The sequence below is a fragment of the Melanerpes formicivorus genome, unplaced genomic scaffold (genome assembly GCF_026170545.1).
Source record: "Melanerpes formicivorus ecotype bairdi unplaced genomic scaffold, bMelFor1.0.p_v2 SCAF_6, whole genome shotgun sequence".
In the NCBI taxonomy this organism is placed as follows: Eukaryota; Metazoa; Chordata; class Aves; order Piciformes; family Picidae; genus Melanerpes; species Melanerpes formicivorus.
The window spans coordinates 9848976-9866415 of record NW_027142358.1 but is presented as its reverse complement, the minus strand read 5'-3'; the positions used below and the strand labels follow the sequence as shown (position 1 = coordinate 9866415).

Here is a 17440-nt window from a genome sequence, read left to right as displayed (position 1 = left end):
TAGTGAGAAGAAATAATTATGTCTTTTGGCTGCACATGGTAATGTGGTTCTTAAACTTTGTTAGTCATCTTTTATCAGGCCAGAGCATTTCAACTTTGGTGTGCCATTCTGCTACTTTGGTTTATTGTGGGTGAATTCTCAGCTCACTTTACACCTGTGCTTTTCAGTATAATTGGTATATTCACAGAATCACGGAATTTTAGGGGTTGGAAGGGACTGCCAGTGATCTACTCCAGCCCCCATGCTAAAGCAGGATCACCTAGGGCAGACCACACAGGAATGCTTCCAGGTCAAGGAGTTGGCTGTTTCTCTTTGTGTCTGAACTTGACATTAGGTGGTCTTCAATCTGCTGACTGTTGGATAATATGACTTATTAACAAAGTAAGGGTCAGTTTATTTCATGCGTTGTATAATGGGAATATACAGCAGTTCTATATGACCAAATACAGCAATTCTTAACAGGCAGCGTCATACAACTACTTCCCAGAAACCCTTGAAAAAACTCTCAGAAAAGATACTATAAACAGAGGGTAACATACTGACCTTGGCTCAGCAGACTTGAATGAAGTGTTTAACTGTGGAAGAGCATTCAAACTAGGGGGAAAGGAGCCTCCTTGCCTGCAAGACTCCCACTTCATAGCTTCTCTCCCTGGCTGGATCTTCACATGTCACTCCTGGGTGTCTTAGGTTAACTCTGCCTTCAGCTGCCAATATCTGGTGAACTCTAACCTGGAGCATTCTCACTCTTCAACAGGGCAGTGCTGGAAAAAAATACCAGGTAATACTGACAAGTTCTGCCCAGCAAAACTCCCTTGTGAGACAAATTGTTCTCGATGATCCCAAAGGTGTTTTCCAAACTTATTTACTCTGTATTCTATTCTATTCTTCTTGGAGGCCTTGAAGTCGTAATGCTTTAGAATCCCCAGCTATTCAGATTAGCATAGGTTTATATTTTGGTGGCATGGGGTTTTTTAATGCTGAGATGCTGAGGTCTTCACAAGAGAGCATTAGCAGGTTCTGGGGTTCCCTATTTGATGACCTGTATTTGGTGGTTTGTACAACAGAGAGCTAACCTGTACTTGTTCCCATCAAATGCTTCTGTTGCCATCTCTTACCCTCTGAGGAATCTTTTCCTTTGAAAGATGGGACTCATAAAACCTTTGCAGCAAACACTAATTTTAATTCCTAAACACCAGTGAATATTAAGGTGCTGTGAGAGTGAGTGTACGCAAATGAGTAGCATTAAAATAATTATACCAAACATAGAAAGGTTGAAGGTTTACCTAAGCAAGATGTGTAGGTGAAAACACAAAAGCTATTTACTAGTCCTACATTGTTGCATCTTGTACCTTTATAATTACATAGTTACTGCTTATTTAGCTGGAGACCTGGTGTGGCCACTTCACTTTCTATTAGCGCTGATGCATAGTTAACAATTAAAGGTGTTAGTTTAAGTCAAAGAAACAGTAATACCATTCCATTTGAAATATGCCACTGTGATATGTAGAGTGATAAAACTGCCCTTGTCATGTGCATTAATCTGACCACTATCTATGCTTTACATGTTAATAGGAGCAGATGTGAGGTTGCAGGGTGTGTGGGGGGGGGTGGCAGTGGGGGGGCGGGGATTGGGTTGGGAGGGTGTTTATGGCTATTTAGAGGTATGCTGAGAATGTGCCTGGCTTTATGGACTAAACATATTAAGGACCTTTATGAAATTGTAATTCAGTAACTTCTATGTGGATGGGTTTTTTGAGTATGATATTTTTTAAAATACCATAAAATATAAATGTGAAGGCTACATCCCTAGGTTTATTTAGCTCAGAAATGTATTAGTGTATTTATACTGTATATGCTACCATTCATAAGGTCCTGCTATATATTTGCAGTCATATTATCATCAGGCAATTTTCTGTCTTATCAGAAAAGGGAATTAAAAAAAAATAATACTAGCCTTAGGGAAGCAAACTCTTTTGAAAACTCCTATCTGCTAATATCACCTGCCAATGATTTAATGTTTATAGTTTATGCTAACCTTTCTTAGCTTTCCTTTTTAAACCTTTATAGTCTGCGTACATGGTAGAGAGGAAGTCTGCAGCCAATTGCCATTACTCTGTGGCTCCTATCTTTACTCACCAAATAGCTATTTTCTTTTTTTTATTCCTTTCTTTTTCTTTTTCTTTTCTTTCCTTTTTTTTTTTTTTTTAATTTATCTTTTTTTTTGTTCCTGTAAGGTAGTAATTTTTGGCTGTTATAAAACTGCAGTCTCATTATAAAAGGTTCATCCAAATAAATTCACTGCTGTATTAGGACTTTAAATGTTAATGTCATAGTTTTACTTTGGAAGGACTTGGGTTTATATTGATGCTTAAAGAGGCACCTTTAGAGTATTTCATTCTGAGAAGAGTTGTTACAACAGCAAGACAGTATTTTGGAACAGCCTGTGGGAGCATAGTATTTTAGGTAGTGCCTCACTGAGGAATTCTTGGTACATCTCCTGGTTAAAAATATGTCCATAGTTTGAGTACATACAAAAATCATAAGGTTCTTTGTCAGTTATGTGAGCTGCTGCAATGTTTATTCAACTCTGGGATCTGTGGCCCTTTCTGTAGTTTCTTAGTCCTCTACTTCTTGTATAACCAGAGACCAATGGAGCTCAGCTTGGTGTTTCCAGTTCTGGGCCCTTCAATTTAGGAAGGATGTTGACTTGCTGGAATGAGTCCAGAGAAGGGCAACGAAGTTGGTGAGGGGTTTGGAACACAAGCCCTATGAGGAAAGACTGAGGGAGCTGGGATTGCTTAGCCTGGAGAAGAGGAGACTCAGGGGTGACCTTATTACTCTCTACAACTACCTGAAGGGAGATTGTAGACAGGCAGATGTTGGTCTTCAGGAGGAGACTTGATGGGGTGCTTGGTGCCATGGGTTAGTTGTTTAGTTGGGTTGGATTGGTTGATGGGTTGGATGCGATGATCTTGAAGGTCTCTTCCAACCTGGTTTATTCTATGTAATTCTATGTAAACTCTGGTGTCACATTTTACTCACACACAATCCTTTCTTGCTTTCTGCAGTTTGCATCACATTTTCCAGTTACAGGTGGGAAGTATTCTTTATGTGCAGTCATGGAAACCAACTAACCTCTACTAACAGATTATAATAAAGCCCAGTAATGACATCATGGGAATGTTATTTAGTCAGTACAGTTAGTCAGAGAATCATATAATAGTTTGGGTTGAAATGGACCTTCAGAGGCCATGTAGTCCAGCCCTGTGGTCAGCAGGGACATCTTCACCCAGAGCAGGTTGCTCAGAGCCTCAAACAACCTGGCCTGGAATCTTTCCAGGGATGGGTCATTTATCACCTCTCTGGGCAACATGTGCCAGTGTCTCACCACCTTCTCTGAAATCCGACAATGGAGTCTAGAGTAGATGTGTAGTAGAAGAGTTTTGTGCCCTATCTGCAAACAGGTATCATGCTGGGATACCTGTCCTTTCATACGTAGTCTTCAGTTTCATGGAATGGGATTCACCTGAATCAGATCTCACTGAAACCTTGGACTTGGCTCTAAACATAATCAATTGCATCTATTTCTAATTGTTCTCATTCTAACAGAAACCTAAAGTAAAGCACTGTTTATAATAAAACTAAAGTCTATTCACAATTGTTTCCATGTGGAAAACTTTTTAAAATAGTAAATCTCTTTCAGACTCAGAAGCATTCTGGACAGATGGCCAGAGTCCAATGGCATGAGATTTAACACATCTAAGTGCCGGGTTGTACACATTAGCCAAAACAACCCTATGCAGTGCTATGGGCTGGGGTCAGAGTGGCTGGAGAGCAGCCAAGCAGAGAGGGACCTGGGGGTGCTGGTTGATAGTAGGCTGAACATGAGCCAGCAGTGTGCCCACATGGCCAAGAAGGCCAGTGACATCCTAGACTGTATCAGGAGTAGTGTGGCCAGCTGGAGCAGGGAAGTCATTCTGTCGCTGTACTCAACACTGGTTAGGCCTTGAGTCCTGTGTCCAGTTCTGGACCCTTCAGTTTAGGAAAAATATTGAGTTGCTGGAATGTGTCCAGAGAAGGGCAGAGAAGCCCTATGAGGAGAGGCTGAGGGAGCTGGGGTTGCTTAGCCTGGAGGAGGCTCAGGGGAGACCTTATTGCTGTCTACAACTCCCTGAAGGGAGGTTGTAGCCAGGTAGGGGTTGGTCTCTTCTCCCAGGCAACCAGCACCAGAACAAGAGGACACAGTCTCAAGCTGTGTCAGGGGAGGTTTAGGCTAGATGTTAGGAAGAAGTTCTTCACAGAAAGAGTGATTGGCCATTGGAATGTGCTGCCCAGGGAGGTGGTGGAGTCACCATCACTGAGGGTGTTTAGGAAGAGACTGGATAGGGCGCTTGGTGCTGGATGATAGGTTGGACTCAATAATCTCAAAGGTCTTTTCCAACCTGGTTAATTCTATTCTACTCTACTCTATTCTGTTCAATTCTATTCTAATCTATTCATTGCCTCTTGAATTCAGTCTAGGTATATCTGACCTATGTGGGTCAAAGCTGATTTTTAATTCCTTTCACTTAAAAAGTGGGGTGTTTTTTTTGTTCAACCATTGAACGTGTGCCAAACATTACTTTTAACATTTAATGCCTAGAATTAATAGAACTAGTCATTGCTTTATTGGATTTGAGTAAATTGATATTTGATTCTGTTAAACAGTATATCCCATATGCACTGGATTATTCATTTGTCTGTTTTACAAAAATATGTAAGCCATTCTGAGAGTAGTTTTGCACCTATTATGCTGTGTAACTAGCCCTGCTTCTACCAAAGGAAAAATAAAAAGGCACAACAGACTAATGTCAAATCTTTGAAAGCTTTTAGAACTGCATTATTGTTGTTAGGTTTGTTGTTATTTAGCAGTATTTATTATATAAAGCCAGTCTGTGTATGGATACTGTACACTGCCATAACTATCATCACAGTTTCAAAGTTTCTGGAACAGTTCACCTTACATAACCTTTGGCTGTGAAGGTTTTTTGTACTGTGAGCATTAGAGATGTGCTTAATTATAGAATACAATTGAGCTGTAACTAGTTTGTGTGCCTGTAAGACTTTAAAAGTTTGAATTGTATTCAGTGGCTGATCTCTGTGCTGGGTTGAGTTGGTATCTAAGGAATAAACAGGAAAAACAATACACTTTTTAAAATTCAGGTCTGTTTTTAACAATCAAGACAAAAATTGGTGCTTTGTTATACTTTCTCTCACCACTTCCTGTTGTTGTAGTTTTCAGTAGCGAACAGGAGCATGTCTGCAGCTTGAAACAACAAAATCCTGAGTGTGTGTGCTGTTAAATGCTGAGGTAGTATGTTGTTTCCATTTGGAGGGGGGAGCATGTGGGAAGAAACTGCCATGTTCCCCGAAGTACTTCAACCTTATGCTGAATTCTTGGGGAAACTCTTTTCTTTTTGGTTCAGTGTGTGACCCAAATATAAACTGCCAGAAGACATGTGAGTGGCTGTCATGAAATGGCACAAAATTGGAACTGTAAGGTGAATTGGAAGCCCTGAGGTTTTCAATTCTTGATTGGACTGTAAACCTGTTACATGACCTTGAGCAGATCACATTAACCTGGATTTTCTAAAGCATTTGCACTCTTGAACTGGATCTATTAGGTTGGTCAGTCCCAATTTCCTGTAAGGTGAGAATAGTGCCTTAATAAGGTGCAGACAGTTCATTAACACAAAGTGCTATGAACTTCTGCAATGCAAAGCATGACAGGTGGTGCTAAGTATTGTTATGAATTAATAATATACAAACTAGTAATAATCATATAGTTAGGTTCACCCTATGATAATGTACTTTACCCTTAGCCAGGATAAATCATAAACCCCTTTTTCTTTTTTAACATTGGAGTGCAGCAGTTAAGGGTCTTTAGAACACTTCTGCAATATTAAAATGATTTTTCAGTCACTGTATTAGCTTCTTCAGCCTAGTCTATGATTTTAAAAAAGAAAAACAAACAAAAGCCCAAGGTATTATTTACTTAATTAGTCCCCTCTGCAGCATGAATTTCTTTGTGAGCTTTTCTGCTTAATAAGTATCATATCTGTTGATGCTCCTTATGTTACTAAGCAACACCAACACCACCAAATGATAGGGAAAAAACCTGTGTAATAAGGCACTGTAATTCTGATGAGGTATCATGGGGTTAATTTCTTAGGAATAGTCTGAGATTCAAAGAGTGTGCTGTGCAGCAATGTAAAATATTTATATTCCTTATAAAAAGCAGTTCATATCTTCTAAAAGTGTGCATTTAATTGCAGAAAGGGAGAAGAGCAACACAAAAATTATTCAAATAACATTCCAATTTCATTTGATAAATAATCTTTTAAAGCTTTACATTTATGTCGCAACTTTAACCTAATCACGGGATCTAAAATCTTAGAGCTTCATCAAAAAGCAAATATCTTAGGCTGAAGCTGGAATCTTTTTCTCATGGAATTGCTCCTAAAGGCAATTTTCATCTATTTAGTCACCAGTCTTATGGCACACTCTGAATTTGATGATTTCTTGTAGCATTTTCTGGATAAGGTTTTGTTCTAGCAATGACTCCAAGAGATTTCCGCTTTATAAATCAACTAATTAATTGCAAACTTTTTAAGCTAACACTATTAGTACAATTTTTGAAAGCAGTTCTTTTGTCCATTAAATGAATGTGAGCTCTCTTCTGTTACTTGTTTTGCGGTGTGTTGTGTAGATAACTGCTGTTTTCAGATGGTAAATTAAACATTCCCACTCACATTATATGTGAACATGAGACTATTGTACAAGACCAATTTTTTTCCCTTAGTTTTAACTATGAATTTCTCATTTGGCTTCTAGGCTTCTTTGAATTACAGTATCTGCACCTGATTCTTAGGTACATGAAACCAGGTAACTTGCAGTTAATTAGGGATAAAATAATATTAGTGTGTTGGATTTTTAAAAATAAAATTAAAGCATATTTTAGCATTTTTTCATCTATCACCAGATCTATGAAGAACACATCTCTGGCTATACAGCTGCAAATTTCCCAGGCTCCAATACTTAGGGGTTTTTTATTTTGTTTTGTTTTCACCCTGCCTTTACTTTATTTCACCAAAATTCCTTCTTTATTTTCTCTTTTAAGTTGTTAACCTTGTTAGTCTCAAGATTACTTCTCAAAAACTCTAAAAATAGTTTTCTTTCAGGTTAAATAAAGTTGCCTAAATTACCTGTCAGGAATCTTCATGACAAGGGTGGCAAGACTCTGGAATGGGTTGCAAAGAGAGCTTGTAGATGCCTCCTCTGTGGAGATGTTTAAGGCCAGGTTGGATGGGGCTTTGAGTAACCTGGTCTAGTTGAGAGGTGTCCCTCCCATGGCAGGGAGTTTGGATTAGGTGATCTTCAAGGTCTTTTCCAGCTTATGCTGTTCTATGATTCTATGATACTGGGTGTGATGGTACGTATGGCAAGAGAAACATACGGCTTATATGTAATAAGACAACTGGGGAAATGAAAGCAAGCAAATAGTGGTCAGGAAACTAAAATCAGCTAAAAAATTCTAATGTGCTCAGAAGAAATAAAAGTTGTTGTTGGGTTAGTGTCTATCACTGGTCACCTATGGGGGTGAAAAAACACAAGGGTTTGTGGTTTTTTTCTTTTGAAATAAAGTGTGGGGGGGTAGGGTAACTTTAGTATGTTTTCTATTGTGATAAGGGATTAGAGCTGTGAATTTTGTGACGGGTTTAGAAATACTGATTTGTCTTAATTTTGTTTTATAGATGCTTCAGAAACTTGCTGTGCATTTACCACGGGTTCTGCCAATCAGCTCGAAAGGGGACTTATCTATTCTTTCATTAGTCAAGCATAACGTTATCTCAAACTAATTATTCCTCTCCACATGGCCTTCCTACTCGTGTCAGCTTATCTTCTGCTGACTCATGCTCAGGGTGCTCCTGTTGAGAATGGGGCACTGTTGGAAACATTGAAGTCACAAGTAGGATTATTCAGCAATAAAAGTGAACACTATTCAGCACAGGTGAGACCTCCTGGCACAAGTCGACAAATACCTCAGACAATCATCATAGGAGTTCGTAAAGGAGGGACAAGGGCTTTGCTGGAAATGTTGGATATTCATCCTAATATTGTGGTAGCAGCTACAGAAGTCCACTTCTTTGACTGGGATGAAAATTATGTGAAAGGAATTGACTGGTATAGAAGTCTGATGCCATTTTCATATGGAAATCAAATTACAATTGAGAAAACGCCAGGCTATTTTACATCACCACAGGCTCCAGAAAGAATTCATGACATGAATAGCTCCATTAAACTGCTGCTCATTCTAAGAGATCCCACTGAGAGAGTTATATCTGACTATACCCAAGTATATTACAACAGAGTAGAAAGCCACAAGCCTGTTCAGCTTTTTGAAGATATCGTTATTAAGAATGGAGCACTTAATACCAAATACAAAGCTATTCAGAGAAGTCTATATGATGTTCATATGGAAAAGTGGCTTAAGCATTTCAGTTTGGACCAGATTCACATAGTCGATGGCAATACTTTAATCAAGGACCCTCTTCCTGAATTACAAAAGGTTGAAAGGTTTCTAAATCTTCCTTCCCGAATTGTGTCTTCTAATTTTTATTTCAACCAAACCAAGGGATTCTACTGCATCAGAAGTGATGGAAGAGAGCGATGTTTACATGAATCCAAAGGACGTCCCCACCCTCTTGTTAACAACACTGTTTTAGAACAACTGTATTCATACTTCAGAGAGCACAACGCAAAGTTTTACAGAATGGTTAATCATTCCTTTGACTGGCATTAACGCATTTGCAATCAATGTTTCTTAAAGGGCCTGGAGAAATAAAACCTCTGTCAAACATATCTTTCTAAACTGTTAAAGGGAACTTCACACACTGGTTTTATGCTTCATCGGAATAACACAGCCGTTAGCTCATGGAAATGGTACCCTTTACATTGGGGGAAAAATAAGTTTCACACGGTTGTGTTATTACTGATTGTCATATACTGATCTTCCTCCCATCGTGTGAATACGTTCACTTCAGCTGACTTATTTCAGATGTGTATCTGTTACAAAAATTTGTGCTGTTCTGAAAAAATGACTGTGTTAACAGTATAAAGGAAAAATGTAAATATTTGAACTGGTATGACTCCAACTGTTCTGCAGCTTGTGGTGGTGGTGGTATTTTTTTTATATCACGCACAAGGATAGTGCCATGGATTTGTAGAATTTTTCATACACGAAGTTAAATTATATGTTAAAACAGGGCATACCTAGGGGCTCCAATAACTAACTCATCCTCTGTTAGTACGCCAAAGTTCTTAATTAATAATAAAAGGAATCTGATTTCACCTGTGACTTTTAATAGGTGAAATAGAAGCTCCCTGTCTGTATAGCATTAGTATTAGACCACTCTCAATTCAAATCTCCCAACACAGTAAGAATGTGAACTGTTTGATGAAGCTTTATATGAGAGTTCTGAATGTAAAACAAAAAAAATTAGAATATCCTGGGCAGCCTCCATTTACACTGTTATTCCGTACACTGAAAGAAGGGCAAAGATTTATTAGTATCAGTAACTGTACAAATATTTTATTATATAAATTATGTCACTTTGTTCTTGAAAAGTACTCCCATATTAATTATGTTAGTATTCTGTGACTGGTTGTTCTATTGCTTTCCTGGCTTTAGCTCACCTATCTCCATTGGCACAGTATCTCTTGGTTGCTTTTATTTAAGGGAAAAAAAGAAAGAGAGAGAGTGTGTGCTTATTTGCTTGTCCTCCAAAGCATGGACTACTTTTTATTTTGTCATTTCTAATGCTGATCATCAGAACATCTCAAGGTTAAAATAACATCTTTTTCTACTGTATCTCAGACCCAGTGTTCAATAAGCCAGGTATAAGATATTCAGATTATATATAAATCTCACACCAATCTATATCCCTGAATTAGGATTTTTTTAATTCTTTTTTAAAGTGGTTGTTTTTTGGTTTTTTTTATTGACAATATTGTCCTGGTCTGGTCTCCTTTTTTTTGTGTTAATTATATGCCAATACCAAAGAAGAAAATCAGCTTGAAATGTTAAGTATGGTGCCAGATAGCACTCCAGATGCAGATGTGCTTGTTTGACATTGTACCTCGCAACCCACATCCTCTAGTTCACCCTCTAATAGAAGCACTGATTAGGTGCACTCCTTGAAGTTTCTGAGGTTACCTGTAAGGTGCAGTTGTGTGAGCCCACTCTGACCATTACAGCATCAAACCCCACCTAACCCTGATGAGGATCCTGAATCTGTGTCTTGTCTGTCTAAGCCACAATGGGGAGAGTATGTTCCTAATATGGGACTGAAGTCTTCCACTTCACAGGCTAACAGGTATGTATTGCAGCACTGGTTTTTAGGGTTATAATACTTTTTGAGGAGGCTACTTAGATGTTAGACAGGTAGCAGCATTCCACTGAAGCTGGACAGAAGCAGATTCTGCAGAAATAGTTTTCTTCAAAGAGGCCCTTGATAAATGTAAAATGTTAATATAATAAATCTTATTCTTATCTTCTCCACTACTTATATGCATATATATGAGAGAAAATTATTTTTTGTTAAGTTGTAATTAATCTCTGTAGTTATCTTTCTGAAGAACAACACCTCTGATTTCTACAGGTGACCCAAACTGTTGTTCATTTCTTTGACCTTTTCTGAGACTGTGGCTTTAAATCTGGACACTACTCAGAAGTACAAGCTTCTCTCTGGAATTTACATTTCGAGAGAGCTGGTCTGTGTATGTTAATGGTGCACATATCTACTTGACTTGTGAGCACTCTTCATTCCTGCTTGGATTTTTTAGGGGGGGGAAGGACAGAGCTGATGGAATTAATTCAATTATTATTCTAATGTTTACTAATACCAAAAGAAAAATATTATGCATAATATAATTTGGATGAGGCATTGATGTGTTTTTTTTTTTTTGGTTGGTTGGTTGGGATTACATCAATCAAGGTTCTCATCTGAAGTTTTGTTTTGGTAAATGCTCTACAAAGAGGGAACTTAATCTTTGCATAGTAGAATTCAATAAATATAATAGACTATGATGTAACACTACAAACTTTCAATCAACTTCTCATTTTGTGGTCTGAAAAGTATTATCTTGTGCAGCCCTGGCCTTCTCCACTCTTACCATTTTCAAAAAGCCCTTCTGTCATCCTCAGGAGGAAGATCATGTCAGGTTAATATAAGATGCACTAAGCCGTACTTTAGTAATACTGGAATATTCAGTTATTGGCACTTGGAATTCAAAACTAGTCAAAGTTTGGAATTAAGAAAGCAATTCTCAGTTTAAGAAATTACAAATATCCTTATGTGTCTCCACAGTTGATTCCAAATCATAAACTGTTCTTCTCTAAACTGGCCAAAGGACTTTTATCTCATTATATGGTATTCAAGCAGTGTTTGCTGAAATAAATTTACATGTGGGAAGGTTGCTGAAGAGATCATGCAGTTTTTTTCAAAGGTTGTTGGGAGCATCTGAAACAATAAGACTACTGCAGAATTGTTGATGATTTGAGCAGTTTTTTGATGTCATTTTTAATTCCACATACAGTAAGCTATCACTTTAAATACTGTTTCTTTCCTTTTTTAGTTAAAATGCTGCAGTTACAGTTACTTTGATCTAGTATCACTGAGAACTAGCAATATCAAACAACCACAGCTGTAACTGGATCAGTTTAGTCTTTACCACAATAAGCAGCACACAGTACTTTTTCTTTTATAGAGGCTATATATATATTACCTGCAGTACAAAAAGAAACAGCACTAGGAAACTAAAGAGCTAGGGGTTTGCCCCCCAAAAATCCATCTATTTCTTAACTAATGTGGGGAAAAAACAAAGAGGTTTTTCTGTTGCACTCATCCCCATTGTTTTACCAGGAAGAGAATTACATTTTTGCATTGTATCCTCTGTATCCAGCTCTCAAAGGCCTTGGGCTGATTTCTGAGTATTTTCTTAGCCAAGAATACCTGTTAGAGCAGAGGCATTTCGGGAACGTCCATAGGCAATATTGTGGAGAACTTTAGAGAGGCCATACAATCAGTGCATTTCATCATATGTTGCTACATATCAACTCCTTCAGTATACTTCTGATACAAAGTTAATAGATAATCCTATGAAATGCATCAAAGTCTACTGTAGTGAAGTGCATTTGCATACAGAGTTTTCAGTCTTCATACACATTGTAGTGACAGACTTGGTGGACTAAGTGAAATGGCTCCGCTTCGTGATCTCAGAGGTCCTTTCTGGCCTGGATGATTCTATGATTACAAGAGCACATCAAAAAGAGATTTTAAAATTGGGTTGCTTCCAGTTTGCTAATTCAGATGGTTTCATGACTGGACAACATTTTGAATATTGTCATAACCTCTATCATTTCTTGTTTGTATGTCAAAACCAAAACTATGCTTTATAAGAGCCCAATATCTTGATCCACTGTAAGAGTTGTGCAATAACAATACTCACAATAACATTTCCTTGCAGAGAAAGCAGCATTTATGTTTTTTCAGATTATGCTTCTGTAGATTATAATTTTTCTCTACTTCAAATTCAATCATTTGATCCTTCATTTCTTTCAAATGCTTGAACTTTATCATGAAAATCAAAACACACACTGGAATTAAAATCAGTAGTTATTTGCCTAGCACATTAGTCATTACCAACAGTTAATGACCAATATTTAGTTACTGGCAAATAATTTCCATTTTTACTATTTCAAGTTTCAATGTGACTTACTAAATTGTTTTTCTATTATATAAAACAAATTTAGAAGTTAGTACCAAGAGTGGATAAAAAGACTGTAGTATCATTCTGTGACTATAGAGGAATCGTCATGTCTTTGAGGTTAATTAACAGTGCCACGAGCTTACCACAATTCCTGAAACATTATTGAAAGCCAAAATACTAATGGAACTGCAAAGAATAAATTAGTACTTGAAGTTAAATCTGCTGCTTAGGGAAAATGCAACAGATTAAAAACAGACTAACAGAAATCATACTTGCCTGGTAAAAGAGATGTGATGCAAAATGTGCAATATCTCATTAATTACCCCACATAACAAGTACTATGAAGTCTACTTTCTGATGCAGAATGGTCTTACACTTTCAGGTTGTATGTTCTTTCTTTTAATTCCATTACAAAAACCTCTCAGTAAATATTTAAAGAAAAACATCTTAATGCAAACTCTTTTTATCACTGGTACAATTTTTCTCTCAAAGGACATTTCTCTGTTGTTTTTTTATATTATTATTGTTTCCTCTGGGATGTGAAGGTGGTTTGAGTCACACTACAATAAAAGTAGAGTTATCATAACAGAATTAAGACTATAGCTTCTGTTTATTGCAGTGCTCACTGAAGAACATGTTTTTATGGGAACTGGTAATTGTTTAACAACCTCCTTTATTTTCTCTCTCTTCGTTACATAATACAACTACATTGTAGATTTTCTTAGGCAGAAGAATGTTAAACTGCATATTACTCTAAAGCACTGATTTACAGATCAAAATCAGATGGCAATAACAAAAGGGAAACAGGTAATTAAGAATCCATTTGTATTGCCACTCAGACCAACTAAGATTTTCTTATTTTTAAACTCCCTTGATGTGAACATTACGATCTATTGTAAACTTCCTATTAAGAATGTACCACCCAAAATTGTAACAGGAAAAAATCAGGGCAACTAGAGTGCAGTAAGACCTTCTGCAGTAAGACCTTCTGCTGAGTATTTGTTGACATTAAATGACACAGTTAAAAAGGAAAATTACAATTGGCCTGGAAAGGCAATGCACAGGACTAAGTAACATGCTGCTCCAGGGATTTGTCTAGATACTCTACAACCCATTTTACAATCATTACACTTATTAGGGGTATACACTGAATAGCTCACACTATTTCAGCTTATTGGAAAATACTACAATACTGTAGGACAGGTTGAGTATATTATATCTATCCTTGGTGAAAGCTGCAGTGCTGCTAAGGCAAACTGGATGGGAAGTAATTCTCTATACTAAGAGTTGGACACTTCCTATAGAAAATTAGTGGCAGTAGGTGCAGCAGGTTTGTTGTTGACTGACAAGGAAAAATGCTGTGCAACAGTCATTAGATGATTGAAGATACCATTTGTATACTTTGCCACGATACAAATCTACAAATGAAGGCAAGTGACGCAGATGAAACACTGTAAACTGCAGGGGGTGCATTGCTGCCTTGAGTGAATAAAGATTAAAGGCTTTACAAACAACATACGCACACACGCCTATCATATGTAGCTTGCAAAGTACACTCAGTCTGAAACAAAACCAAGCAGGATCTATAGCTGTCCAATAAGGTGATCCTGTTGAAGGCATACTAAACCTGAAGGAACAGTTCCAGTAGGAGCTATCTGTAACTCACTATTATTGTATTTATAAACTGGAGGCTTAGGCTATGCACTAGGCATCCTCTGTGAGCTGTCATCATATACTGCTCTTAACAGTCTCACCTTGCAGACAATGGGTCTTCAGATTCAAAGTAAGCTTTGTCTATTATGTATTTGCCAGACAGCCCTTATTTATGCCATTGTTCTTTGTCAAGCAACCATGCAACAAAATGACTAAAACAAATTAATAGATTCTCAGGGGGAAAAACAGTGGTTAATGGGTCATATGCTTAGGGTCTCTTTATGGACAGTAAACACAGCAGAACAGAGTTCAAGTAAACTACCTTTCATACTTTTGAGAAATAAACTTCATGTGGTTTCATTTCCTTTAATTTAGAGAGGGAGGAATCTTCCTCTATATTGTTTAACAACAAAGTTGTAATTTAAAAATTCAAATTCATCATAGAAGTTAAAAATATTTGGGTTTCAGCGTCTCAGATAAGACATTACCATTCAAAAGTTACTACATTTTTAGCAGCATTAGAAAACTGCTCACTTCCTTTGTTGTTCTTTTCTGTCTTGTGTCCCACTTTCCCATCCTTCCCTTGAAAAAATATTTTCATAGCAAACACCCTTTTTGCCCACTGATTTCAATGTTGTATTCAAAATGCAAACAATGCTGTATTTAAAGATGCAAACATTAGGTAGAGTAATAGCTGAGTCTTACATTTCCACGAGTGGAAAGAAATGACATATGAAATAAAATTATGGTCACTTAGAATGGGTACCTGAGTATTGTGTGCTCCATATTATGTAGAGGTCAGGGCTGCTTCAACCATCCAAACAATGGTGTGCAGTATCTTTTGAGAGTTCAGGACGATACTATGGGAACTGCAAAGAATAAATTAGTACTTGAAGTTGCATCTGCTGCTAGATACAATAAGTGAGAAAGTACAGAAGCTGTCATCTTGTGAGTGGCCTTTGTCCACGACTCCTTTTTATGAAATGAGTATGGGGTACAGTTATATATCCTTGTATGACTCCCTGCCCTATCATCTTTGTGTTCTGGTCTAAGGGAACAGGATTATGTTGCCTCACTTTAACACTAGTTTGCAAGAAATTAAGACAAAATAGCTAATCCTAGCACATATAACAAGCAGAATGATTGAGGATATAATTTGGAGGTTAGGAAAAAATTCTTTCCATCAAAAATAAGAAGTATTTATTTGGTATGTAACAGAAGAATTTGGATTCATGAGCTCCCCTAATGTAACACGGCAGTGACTTCAGTCAGCTACAGTGACTGCAGTAAAACTATCCTAATTTGTAGGTAAGGATCTAGTCTGAATTGTGTATACCTAGAGAATGCTACCTCAGTCTCAGGTGACTGATAAACCAAGTGAAATAACTGTATTTTCTGAAACATAAATACTCTTATCACTTAATACACAAATTAAACATTTTGTAGTAATGCTAATGAAGCTTTTTCTCTCTTAATTTGATTTGTCTGTAGAAATTCTAGTCAGTGAGTTAGTCAATGACAAGCAATAAACTGCAAGGAGAGACGGGAGAAAAATTCCTTTATTTGCATTGCTGGCCTCATTCTGTCAACGAATCACCCAGATTGCTGGATACACACAGAGATGCATTCTGGCAATGCTAGGAAGGGACCTGCATTTCCTGCTGTCTATTTCAACTTATTAGTAATAGGATGATGCTTCTGGCACATCTAAAATTCATATTGGATTAATTCAATTGAGAAAGGCATCAGAAAACCACATTGCAGATTCATTCATCACAAACTTGAGACCAATATATATTTTTTAAAAAAGAAAGTACCATAGTAATTATGTTTACATGTTTAACTGCCTAAAGCAGAGCCAAGTGACACAACATATTCTAGTGCTTTCCAATATAACTTCAGTGCTGATTAAGCTGCCAGTACATAAAACATATGTATACTATTTTCAACACTAACAGGAACACAAAGGAATATTTTTAAATCATTTTGGGTTATTTTACACAGGATTTTATCTGAACTACCAAAAGATTTGTTATTTATTACTACAGATTCAAAGTTGTGCTCACTGATCATTTCTTTATTGTAGAATAGAATAGACTAGACTAGAATAGACTAGAACAGAACAGAATAGAACAGAACCGAACCGGACTGGACCAGGTTGGAAGAGACCTCTGATATCATCAAGTCCAACCTATCATCCAACACTATCTAATCAACTAAACCATGGCACCAAGCACCCCATCAAGTCTCTTCCTAGACACCTCCAGTGATGGTGACTCCACCACCTCCCTGGGCAGCCAATTCCAATGGTAAATCATTCTTTCTATGAAGAATTTCTTCTTAACATCCAGCCTAAACCTCCACTGGCACAGCTTGAGACTGTGTCCTCTTGTTCTGGTGCTGGTTGCCTGGGAGAAGAGACCAACCCCCACCTGGCTACAACCTCCCTTCAGGGAGTTGTAGACAGCAATAAGGTCTCCCCTGAGCCTCCTCCAGGCTAAGCAACCCCAGCTCCCTTAGCCCAAACCCCTCACCAGCTTTGTCTGGTGGACACATTCCAGCAAGTCAACATCTTTCCTAAACTAAGGGTCCCAGAACTGGACACAGGACTCAAGGTGTGGCCTAACCAGTGTTGAGTACAGGGGCAGAATGACTTCCCTGGTCCTGCTGGCCACACTGTTCCTGATACAGGCCAGGATGCCGTTGGCCTTCTTGGCCATGTGGGCACACTGCTGGCTCATGTTCAGCTTACTATTGACTCGTACCCCCAGGTCCCTTTCTGCTAGGCTGCTTTCCATCCACTCTGACCCCAGCCTATAGCACTGCATGGGGTTGTTGTGGCCAATGTGTAGAACCCAGCACTTAGATGTGTTAAATCAAGCATAATAGGCTCTCAAAATTTCTCAGAAACACTGGGAAGTAAGCTGAAAAAGTCAAGCTAACATTTTTTCATAAGCAATGTCCACAGCAAAGAGTG

General features: G+C 37.8%; 1 protein-coding gene across 1 annotated transcript in view; it reads left to right on the top strand.

The window, feature by feature from the left end:
* Positions 1 to 9667, top strand: part of LOC137441801 (heparan sulfate glucosamine 3-O-sulfotransferase 1-like) — a 43524-nt gene extending 33857 nt beyond the window's left edge. Inside the window, exon 2 of the mRNA XM_068139612.1 lies at positions 7794 to 9667. Coding sequence (XP_067995713.1) covers positions 7913 to 8842 — 930 coding nt within the window. The 5' untranslated portion in view covers positions 7794 to 7912 and the 3' untranslated portion in view covers positions 8843 to 9667. The remainder of the gene's footprint in view (positions 1 to 7793) is intronic.
* Positions 9668 to 17440: the final 7773 nt, after the last annotated feature.